We start from the raw sequence: 11,361 nt of genomic DNA, 5'->3' as shown, positions 1-11,361 counted from the left end.
AATACTATATGGTAGCAACAGGAAATTCTTTGGCACTTAATCGAGATATTTAGGAGGAAATTCTTTGGCACTTTATTTATCACCAAGAATTTCTTACGATAAGTTAAAGTGATAGCTAGCTTTTCAAATACGTAAAAAGAACTCAAATACATAAATTGGTTTAAACTCAATTCCAGAATTTTGGAGAAAACAATTTAATGTGAATGTATAAATACATGGTTTTGATGATGCCAAAGAATAATCAAACAAGGTTGCTTACAAGGTTGCTTCAAGATTAAAACAAGGTTGCTTCAACAAACATTCAAAGATTAAACATTGCTTCAAGATTAATACAAGGTTACTTCAACAAACATTCAAAGGTTAAGCATTACTTCAAGATTAATTCAAAAGTTAGGCATTGTTTCAAGATTAATTCAAGGTCAAACAAACAAGATCAAGAAAAAGATAAGGCCTCAAACAATCTCATTGGTTGATCAAACTTTTGCCTCAAAATACATTGTTTCCAACATCCAAGGCTTTGGTAATCGATTATCGGGCAGTGTAATCGATTACCAGAAGACAATTTTGAAAATCATCTTTTAAAAAGGGTTTTAAATTTGAATTTTGAATCGTGTAATCGATTACCATATGTTTATAATCGATTACAAGCAACGACACTTCAGAAAACACTTTAAAAAGTCATGACCCTTCAAAATATAATTGTGTAATTGATTACCAGAAACCTGTAATCGATTATCAGTGAAGAATTTCAGAAAAAACTTTTTGAAAAGACACATCTCTTCAAACCATTTTGAAAAGGCATGAAGGGCCTATATATATATATGTGTGTGTGTCTGACTTCGAAAAGAAAGAGAGAGATATTCTAAAGTGAACTTAATTGTTAAATGCTCTCTCAACAACTCTTGGGCAAACACTTGCAAATCTATTGAGAATTCATCCAGGAACTTCAAATTGTATTATCACCTCTAAAAGAGAGAAATTCGTCTAGGAACTTCAATTTGTATCATCCACTCTAAAGGAGAGAAATCTTTCTGTTCATCTCAGAAAGTCAGTTGTAATCAAGAGATTGATTGTATCTTGAATTGTGAGAATTGTAATCAAGAGTCGGGTTGTTTCTTGGAGAATCTTAATTTGAACACAAGGGTGAGAGATCACAAGGTGTGTTCAAAGTCTGTAAAGGATTTACAGATATAGTGAAAAGTCTTAAGTGGGTTGCTTGAGGACTGGACGTAGACATGGGAAGTGGCCGAACCAGTATAAATCGAGTTTGCATTTTTCTCTTTCCTTATCTCATTTATGTTATTGCAATCAATTTTGTATTGCATGTTTAAAGAACATTATTAAATTGATTGTTACTTCTTCTTCTGCATTTTGAGTTTATCATTTAGAAGGGGTTAAAAGTTTGTTAGTGGGAAATTTCAAAACTTAATTCACCCCCCTCTTAAGTTATTGATGCCACTTGTCTAACATTTAACATTTTAAATATCAAATTAATCCATTAATTAATCAATTGAGTCCTATATAAAGGACTTAAATCTCTTGTATATTCCATTATTGAGAGAAAAATTTGTGAGATGTGAGATCTTGAGAGAGTTGTTAAATAAGATAATCTTGGACATCTAACATAGATTCTCGAAGATCAAAATTAAAGAGACTATGCAATTTCAAAAGGATGTCGAGATCACTCGTCAAACTTAAAGGATGTCTCAAATAGGAATAAGAAGGATCGATGATAGTTCTATGTCAGTGTTAACAATGATTTAGTCAACTTAATATTTTATCAGAAAGACTTTGACAAGATCCAAACCTAATTTCGAGATTGATTGTAACAAAAAATTATAACATTTGTTAACTAATTTCAAAATGTTGAGAATAATGAAAATAAATTGAAAACAACAAAAGATAGTGGTAAACTTAACATTTGCCTCCATATAATTATCGTAATCTAAGCTACTCAAATCTTTCTCCCACTCATAAGAAAAACTACTACTGAAATAAGATTATCATCATCAAATTAAAAACTATAAACTCTTATTTTGGTGATGAAAGAAAACACATTCTGACTTATAAAGACAACAATGAATTCAATATTTGTAGAATACATTCTTAAAAAGGAATGAAGAGTCTTAAGTAAGATTAAGCCTCGAACTGAGTGATTATAATTGTTGTTAATAAAAAATAATGACGATAATGATTAGAAAAGAAAGAAAAATATAAACACAAATATTGATGCATTGAAAAATTACAACCATGATGTTAAATAAAATTCATACCAAATTTGTGGGTACTTAAAGAAGGATCATCTTTGGAGTTCCAAAGGGTGAGGAACACTAATTAATTTAATTACCTGAAGTGAAGTTTCCTATCAATAATTTTAACACCATTAATAAAATATAGAAGAGTATCATGTCTGAAGATACACCTATTAATCAATGATCAATCCCGCCACAAATTAAAAAGGAAAAAAAAAAAGGGAAAACAAGTTAAGAGAATCGTTGAGACCATGGTAGAGTTGGAATTAGTGTTCTGTACTCTGCACTCTTCGTTATCCATCTTTCCATCTCTTTTTTTGTCAAACTCTTTAATATTGCTTTGTATTTATGTGAAATTACTATTTGCCAAAAACTATAAACATTTTAATTTAATCTTTGAATGAGTTAAGATATATCGAAGACGAGAAAGAATTTCTCAATAATAATACTAAAACCTTTAAATTTCAGAAGGTAGTATAAACTCTTAAAAATAAGGAATTATCAAATTTCTCTTGAAAATTTATGACAAATATTTTTTTTTGTATGTCTTTGAACAATGAAGAAAATATTATTTAAAACGATTTAAAAATTAAAATAAAGTAAATATATTTTACAAAAACTAAAAGAACAAAATTATAAAAAACAAAAAAATGAAAAAACAGTACTGGAAAAAAAATATTTAACAAAATTTATTCTACCTTTCATATTCAGTCATGCATTTGATTCAATCTTGACCACTCATTAAATAATTCATATATCTATCAGTTACTATAAATTGGTCCAGGTCCATGTTAGGCGTCCCTTCCATTATTATGTGACGCCATTAAACGAAATGTCCTCTTATGGAATTTTTTTAACATCTACTTGCACTGTGGTCCCCCATATATACTATAGTATGAAATCGATCTTGGATGGGATAGTGGCCTGAGTACAACGCGCGAGGAGCAATGCAATTTACTCGTGCCAAATATCCTACCCACAAATACTTTATTTTGCATTTTTTTCACGTAAAATTTTATTGAAAGATATATATTTCTTTGGTCCAAAATAATAGTTCGTATTATCCCCATTTTACTGCCCGTTACATTATGCAAATTAATTGTATGAAAACAATTTATTTAGATAAAAAAAATCAAACACCGATAGTTGACACAACAGTTTTTCCCGTGAAGAAATATCTGTCTGAGATAGAAGCATAGAATAAATTTTACACTTAGAACATAGAAGCAAAGTGTTTGGTGTGAGAAGAGAGATAATGGCGCAGAGAGCTCAACCAGCGTTGGCCACCACGGATGTTTTTCAGAAGGGAGATATTCATTGGAAGCAATTCAATGTTGAAACATCCACTGCTTCTTCCTCACCTCCAAAACCATTGCTTATTTTTACACCAACCGTGCCTGGCTTATACCCTGTAATATTGTTTTGCCATGGCTTTTGTATTCGCACTAGCTACTACTCTAAGCTCCTAGCCCACATAGTTTCACATGGATTCATACTTGTTGCTCCTCAGCTGGTATATCTAGTACTCTTAACACTTTCGAATTTTTCTTCTTCTTCAATTTGCGCACCATTAGTTTTATATACAACTTTGTTTAATAATTTAAAACCATAAAATTAAAATTTTCAGGGTACTATCTTTATTATTTTATTTAATTTCAAACAACGAGTGAGGAATGATAAGGAAAAAACATGCTATATGAGAAACAGTTCTCTATTAATTCTTGTCTTTCTGTATTTTTTTAACTTCCTGGGTTATTTTAGAATAAGAAATGCTATTTGCACGCATACCAATATTTTTATATTATATTTATGTTGGTTAATGCATGTTTTTTTTTTTTTTATCAATAGTGTATATATTATACAAATTAGTTAATAGATTAGTAACTATGACCTGCTTATACAAATTAGTTAAATCATCTGAATCCGATAGTCAACTTTTCTCAATTTGTTTTCAATTTTTTACGTAATTGATAATATATTTTTTATAAATAAAAAATTGAAAGAATTTGATCGCTGTGGAACAAATCAAGAAAAAAAACCTATTTTTTAATTTTTCTATATACAATAAAATAAAGTTAAGATATTGATAGAATTCGTATAACAATTAATTAATAATTATTAAAACAGAACGATACATGGAAAATATATTTAACTCATTTTTAATTCTTTTTGGATTCTCTGACATTGCTAACTTTTGCCTCTCCGATGTTTAGTTTTCCATTGGGGTGCCTATGTTTGGACCAGAAGAAGTTAAGTGTGAAGGAAGAGTTGTGGATTGGCTAGATAACGGGCTTCAACCATTGCTTCCCGAGAGCGTTGAAGCCAAATTGGAGAAACTGGTTCTAGTAGGTCACAGCAAGGGTGGAAAAACAGCATTTGCTGTGGCACTTGGTTACTGTAAAACAAAGCTCAAGTTTTCAGCACTCATAGGCATAGATCCTGTGGCTGGCGTATCAAAGTGTAAGCCTTGTCGATCACTTCCTGATATCCTCACAGGTGTGCCACGGTCCTTTAATCTGAACATACCTGTTGCTGTAATTGGAACTGGGTTGGGCCCAGAGAAGGCTAATTCTCTTTTTCCACCATGTGCTCCAAATGGGGTGAACCATAAAGAGTTTTTCTCTGAGTGCAAACCACCTAGTGCATATTTTGTTGCAACGGATTATGGTCACATGGACATGTTGGATGATGAAACACCAGGGGTAATTGGGACAATGATGTCAAAGTGTATGTGCAAGAATGGGAAGAAGGGTCCTAGGGACTTGATGAGAAGGACTGTGGGAGGGTTAGTTGTGGCCTTCTTGAGAGCACAGTTGAATGAGCAGTGGAAGGATTTTGATGCTATTTTAGCGAGTCCTAATCTAGCTCCCGCCAAACTTGATGATGTGCGATACTTACCAACATGAAGTCATCACACAAACATTCATTTATGCAGTTTTTATTCTATTTCTATGAAAGGCCTATAATGTCTTTCAAATTTGTCTATATAATGATGTTATTCACATTGCACTTTTCAATTGGGTTTTTACATGGGACAATGCTTTTTTTATTTTTTATTATTATTATAGTTGAAATTAACAAAGGATTACACGTTCAAGTCACTGGGAATTAATTGTCCTGCTCATGTTTCCTTTGGCTTCCCTCGGATCAGGTGAACCCAATTGATTAATGAGTTAGACCTAATTAGGGAGTTAAAATTGTTGAACCAAGACTAGTTAGGAGAATAACTCATCGCAGTGATGTTATCAGACTTAAATCAATAATTGGATATCGATGTATATATGCTAACAAGAAGGTCGATTTGCCTTCATGATGGACAAAGGGATGTATTGATACACAAGATGATGTCTTTTGGAGTCATGAATGCTAGGGTAACATAACTAAAAATTTAATTTAGTTCTTAATTTTATTTTTTAAAATATTTTTTATTTTTTTATTTGCAATAAAAATTAATAATTTAATAAATAATTTATTTAAAAATATATAATTAAGTAAATTAAAATTTTCTTTAACACAAAGTGAGGGGGAATCTCATAAATTTCATAAACCTTACAAAACTTAATAGAATATAATTGGATTTAAATTTTTTAACTTATCTTTTTCACTACTTCACTCTTGATGATGTTAGAGACAAGTCAAACTCCTTTTAACTCATCTTATTATCAGGTATAGAAGATAAAGGTGGATCTTAAAAACTAGTTTTCATGAACTAGTATTTCAACTCAATGTCATTTATGAGATTAATTAATATTTGTATAACAAAAAAAATAATTAAAGTGATTAATTTCATTAATAAAATATATTATAAATCATTTAAAATAAACGTATAATTTTTTATACGTTCAATTAATGAATTATTTAATTTACCCGATCTTTTCTTTTTCTTTTTTTCTTGTAACAGAAAAATAATTTTATTGAATAAATGTACTAAATTTGGGTAAAACAGAAATATCAGAGGCACCTCCTCACTAATACAGGTTGATCCATGCCCTCCTCCTGCAACTTAAAAATTTTCCTTTTTTTTTCTTCTTCATTTGAGTTGGTAAATATGGCTTAAATATTTCTAGACAATTACTAAATGTTGTTTCTTATTGTTAAATGTATTTTTCAATATATATTTCTATTTTTTCACCCTTTTAAATAACACCATTTTTACAACAAGTCCCTCATACGTGTTCTTCATCAACAAGGACCACCACTAGACCCTGCTGCTACTCGTTTACAATGCATCAACCTTGTATTGAAGTTCACATCAAAGCCTCTACCTAATTAATGCTTGTACAACGTTGGTAGCAGTGTGCACTGCTGCCATGTGCTCCCCCATGACTCATAAAAAAATCGTTCTCATTAACTTGTGTTCATGGAATCAGGTGGGAGACCAGGAGAGAATTTTATCTACCGAATTGAAAGTAAATTAAAACCGCTCAAATAAATTTTGAAAAATCAATTAAAGATTATATTCTTTACGTTACGTTGTAGGAGAAGTTACTATAACAAGATACGCCTCTTGTGTTGCTGAGTTGTTCTGTCATGTATATTTAATATTCTAGGAAGTTTATAAATGTTGGAAGTGGAACACAAGTTACCGGTATATTTTACTTTTCTTTTTTTGAGGTAACAGTACTTTTTACTTTATGCTCTTTAATTTTGCATACCATAACCAATAGCAGCTGTATATATAACCACTACACCAATAAATTGATTAAGATTGTACATATGGTCATTTGAATAATTTGTCCCGAGGACAAATCTTTTTACTCTCTAATAAGGGGTACATTAATTAATTAGTAATTTGAAGCGTATTAATATCTAGTAAATTCACATAAATAGTTTGTAAATGAAAGGATCAAAATCAATAAGTAAAACATTATATTACATGAATAAAAACAAAACAAAATAAAAACTTAAAAAAAGAGAGACATAGAAACTAAAATAAAAAAGAGACATATATATGGAGATTACGAATACATAAAAGTTAGATATTTATCATTTATTCCATTAGTAGACATCCTAAATCTAAAACAAATTAATTGCGTGTGTAATGCAAAGTTCCTGTACATAGATGTAACGAACCAAAAATAGTTTTATATAGATTATAGAGTATACTAATCGATCATAAATCATGTTAAAGAAAACTTTTATGTTAATTAGTGTAAAATTTAATAAAATTATCATATTATATATATATAATAATAATTTATGATTCATTGATAATATAATTTTTTTAGACTGTTAGTATATATTAGTTTTTCCATCAGAAAAAATAATTTATTGTTTTTTATCATCTTTTTTCATTACACTAATAATCTTAATTTATTATAAATAAAAAAATCTTAACTTATGTTTTTCTTTATTAAAAAAGACGTACATCTAATTGTATAAATACAATTACTATTTAAGAAAAAAATGAGACAGTGACATTCTGACGCAACAGTACTTGTTTCTCATGAAAAGATATCTATATGAGGTACATCCATAGAACTCAATTTGGGTATTCTTAGAAGCAAAGTCTTTGGTGTAAGGAAAGTGATAATGGCGCAGAGGGCTCAACCAGTATTGGCCACCACAGATGTTTTTCAAAAGGGAGATATTCATTGGAAGCAATTCAATGTTGAAACCTCCACTGCTTCCTCATCACCTCCAAAACCATTGCTTATTTTTACACCAGCGGTGCCTGGCTCATACCCTGTAATATTGTTCTGCCATGGCTTTTTCATTCTGAATTGCTACTACTCTAAGCTCCTAGCCCGCATAGTTTTACATGGATTCATGATTGTGTTGCTCCTCAGCTGATATATCTTCTACTCTTAACACTTTTTAGTTTTTCTTCCTCTTCATATGTATTATTTATGCATGCACCATTAATATTTGTATACAATTTTGTTTAATAATAAACTGAACAAAAAATTACATTTTTCAACGCACTCTTTATTATTCACTTTAATTAATTTCAAACGAGGTGTCATGAATTGTATGAAAAAGTAATATATATGAGAAACTCATCTCTATTAATTCTTGTCTTTTTGTAATTACCTGGGTTATGTTTGCAAAAGGAATTTCATTTGGATGTCTACCAATATTTTTATATTATTTTCTTATGTTAGTTAATTAATGTTCTTAATTAATTAATAAAGTTAATATATTATAAGAATTAGTTCATTGGTAAATATTAATTACATATACCCATCTATATTAAAATGCAACATAAGAGATTAATATATTATAATTAAAAATTCGATTCTTCACAAAAATAATTTTTTATATCAAATTTTATTTATTTTTTGACTAAATTTTAGACTAATCAGAATCTATTTTCTTTGATGAATAAAATGGTTAATTAAAACAAAAATAATCCATCTATACAAATAACTGATGAGACATCATTAATATAAAAAAAATATTTTTAATTCCTTTTGGGGTTCTCTAACATAGCTTTTGCCTTTCCAATGCTAGTTTTGCAATGTGTTTGCCTGTGTTGGACCCAGTCAAATTAAATTTGCAGGAAAAGTTGTGGATTGGCTAGTTGAGGGGTTTCAACCTCTACTTCTTGAGAACGTTAAAGCCAAATTGGAGAAACTAGTTCTATCAGGCCACGGTGGAAAAACTGCATTTGCTGTGGCACTAGATCATGCCAAACAAACCTCAAATTTTCAGCACTCATAGGCATAGACCCTGTGGCCGGCACATCTAAATTTTGCGAAACGCATCCTCATATTCTCACGGGCTTGCCACGGTCCTTCAATTATTTACATTCTCTATCGGATTTTTACGTGGGACAGTGTTTATTTATTTTGGAGTTGGTGATCAGACAACGAACTATGTTTAATCACAGGGTGTATTACTCAAGTTTCCTTGCGTTCTCTCTGGATCCGGTGAAGCTGGTCGATTTGTGCACTAAGACCCAATTAGGGGAGCTATTGAAAGTTGTAATTAGATAATTGGATAGTAGTTGTAATTGAATAAGGGAGGACATTAACATGTAATCTAGGAATTTTACAAAGAAAGGTATTAGATTTTTTCCGCACAATAATGCATAGTATAGCATGTTCTTCTCACACAATTTAATCGATGTCTTAAATTGTGAGTGTCAAGAAGAAAGCTTGAATCTATAGATGTCCATAGTTTCGATCTAATTTGTAGAGAAAATTATTTTCTATTTAATCTCTATAGTTTTTCCACAAATATTACATGCATCAAAGTTGTTTAGTGGTCACATTTATTGGACTACAAATGAGCAACTTAACTCATCAGTCTACGTGCCATTCACGCATAAAAAGTTCAAATGATAAATATCTATAATTTAGTAAAATTTTATAATTAAATTAATTAATAATATACCATAATTGAAATATTTAATAGTTTAAACAATGTATTCTAAATAATTCAGCTGTAACTATCATAATGTAAACAAAGACAAAGAGAGAAAGATTGTCAGAACTCAGAAGTGTGGGAAAAATTAATTAGTAGTAGAATATATATTACTATTTTTTTTGTTGGTATTATATACTACTATTTTCGTAATACTTGAAATATTGTGGGAATAACGTTACTCTGCACGAAAAGGACAAGTTCTCTTTCAGGATATATGGGACTCAATGGGAAAACACCTTCCTATCAATTCACATTAATTGTTAACAGCAAGCCTCAATTATAGTTTACGCAACTCTAATATATGTAATATCAATTTAGGACATGTAAATTTAATTTTATCTACCATATTGCAAGTATGGCACATGTCTTGTAAAATATAAATATATAAGAGTAAATTTTAAAATTGAATTTTTTAAAAATTAATTTGGTTAATAAAATATCATTTTAATGATAATTAATTTACAAATGTCTTTAGTTAATTTGAAAATTTTGAATATTGATAAAAATAATTAAAGAAATTTGAAATTTTCTTTAATTTCACAATTAATTAAATAAAAAAATTGATTAAAAATTGTCTCATGTGTGACAAGAAAGATGGGTAATTACACGAGAAGAAAATTACAAATAAAGATTGTCTCATTTTTTTGAAAAAAAAATAAAGAATCAAATTTGTAATACAATACTAACTTATATTTAAATATAACAAAATCACAACAATTATGTTGTATATTATTTAGACATATTTTAAGTCTTAAACAATCATAAATTCACAAGAAGTCAAAAACAAATACTAATAACTTTTCCGTTACACCAAAATAAATAGTAGTTTACAAATTATAATTCAAATATGTTATAAATTTTATATGAAAAACACAAAATAATTTAGCTTTTTATATATGGAAGATAATTTTATTTTGGTTTTGATAATAGCCGAACAAATAAAGAAGGGCTATATATGTGCCAGAACCGTGAGATTTTAGGGTGCAAATATTGATAGGAAGCACCCATAACTGATATAGCCATATAGGTAATAGCTATTGAGGGATCCATGAAAGGGAGCCTTTACTGGTTGATGCTATTAATAATTCTTTTTTTTTTTCTTTTTTTACTGGTTGATGGTACGTGAACACGTTTTTAACAAGTGCATGCATACAGACATTATCGTAAACATGTATTTAATACAGGTGCCTTTTTAGAATTTGAATATTATTATATCCTTGCAATATATTGCGATATGCTAATCACCACTCCCTTCCTATGTTAGTAAAAATAAGGAATTTCATATTCTTTTTAACTTGTTGCTCTATGAAGATATTGACAAGTGATCACAATGGAAGTTAATTTTTCCGTTTGCTAGAACTAGAAATTGTATATATAGAGAAAGGAGGAAATTAGTATTTTCTTATTCAATAGAATTGTGACACATATTCTAATATAATTTATGAAATTACATGTTATTCTTCTAATTTTTTGAACTCCAAAATTGTTAATTAAAACTTAATAATTAAAAAATTTCGACATCTCATTCTATGGTGTCATTCGTTCAATCAATATATTGCAGGGACTCAATAAATAATTCCCTTCTTCCTATAAATTCACTTCGAAGCATTGTATGCTTATCTATTCTACCCTGTGAACATGGGATGAGTGTGATACCAACCTTCTTGAAGAGTTGCTTGCTCTTCATGATTCGGTGAGGGGACCTATCACTATCATCCATTACGAATTAATTAACAAA

At 29.5% G+C, this 11,361-nt stretch overlaps 2 protein-coding genes across 2 annotated transcripts; both read left to right on the top strand.

Moving 5' to 3' along the window:
* Nucleotides 1-3,383: 3,383 nt before the first annotated feature.
* On the top strand, nt 3,384-5,353 carry LOC114418639 (chlorophyllase-1-like). Its single transcript, XM_028384096.1, has 2 exons — nt 3,384-3,765; nt 4,466-5,353. Exons 1-2 carry the CDS (start codon nt 3,508-3,510, stop codon nt 5,156-5,158), a joined length of 951 nt encoding a protein of 316 aa, XP_028239897.1. The 5' UTR covers nt 3,384-3,507; the 3' UTR covers nt 5,159-5,353.
* Nucleotides 5,354-7,784: 2,431 nt separating this feature from the next.
* LOC114419940 (chlorophyllase-2, chloroplastic-like) lies at nt 7,785-8,915 on the top strand. Its single transcript, XM_028385762.1, has 2 exons — nt 7,785-7,940; nt 8,706-8,915. The coding sequence occupies exons 1-2, from the start codon at nt 7,785-7,787 to the stop codon at nt 8,913-8,915; spliced, it is 366 nt and encodes a 121-aa protein (XP_028241563.1).
* Nucleotides 8,916-11,361: the final 2,446 nt, after the last annotated feature.

This window comes from Glycine soja, chromosome 7 (assembly GCF_004193775.1).
Source record: "Glycine soja cultivar W05 chromosome 7, ASM419377v2, whole genome shotgun sequence".
In the NCBI taxonomy this organism is placed as follows: domain Eukaryota; kingdom Viridiplantae; phylum Streptophyta; class Magnoliopsida; order Fabales; family Fabaceae; genus Glycine; species Glycine soja.
The sequence above is the reverse complement of the archived record's forward strand: the minus strand, read 5'-3'. Positions and strand labels throughout refer to the sequence as shown.

Coding starts and splice junctions, on each gene's coding strand:
- LOC114419940 (XM_028385762.1), top strand. CDS start 7,785: ATGGCGCAGAGGGCTCAACCAGTATTGGCCACCACAGATGTTTTTCAA. Junction 7,941..8,705: donor CGGTGCCTGGCTCATACCCT/GTAATATTGTTC, acceptor TTCCAATGCTAG/TTTTGCAATGTGTTTGCCTG.
- LOC114418639 (XM_028384096.1), top strand. CDS start 3,508: ATGGCGCAGAGAGCTCAACCAGCGTTGGCCACCACGGATGTTTTTCAG. Junction 3,766..4,465: donor TACTTGTTGCTCCTCAGCTG/GTATATCTAGTA, acceptor TCCGATGTTTAG/TTTTCCATTGGGGTGCCTAT.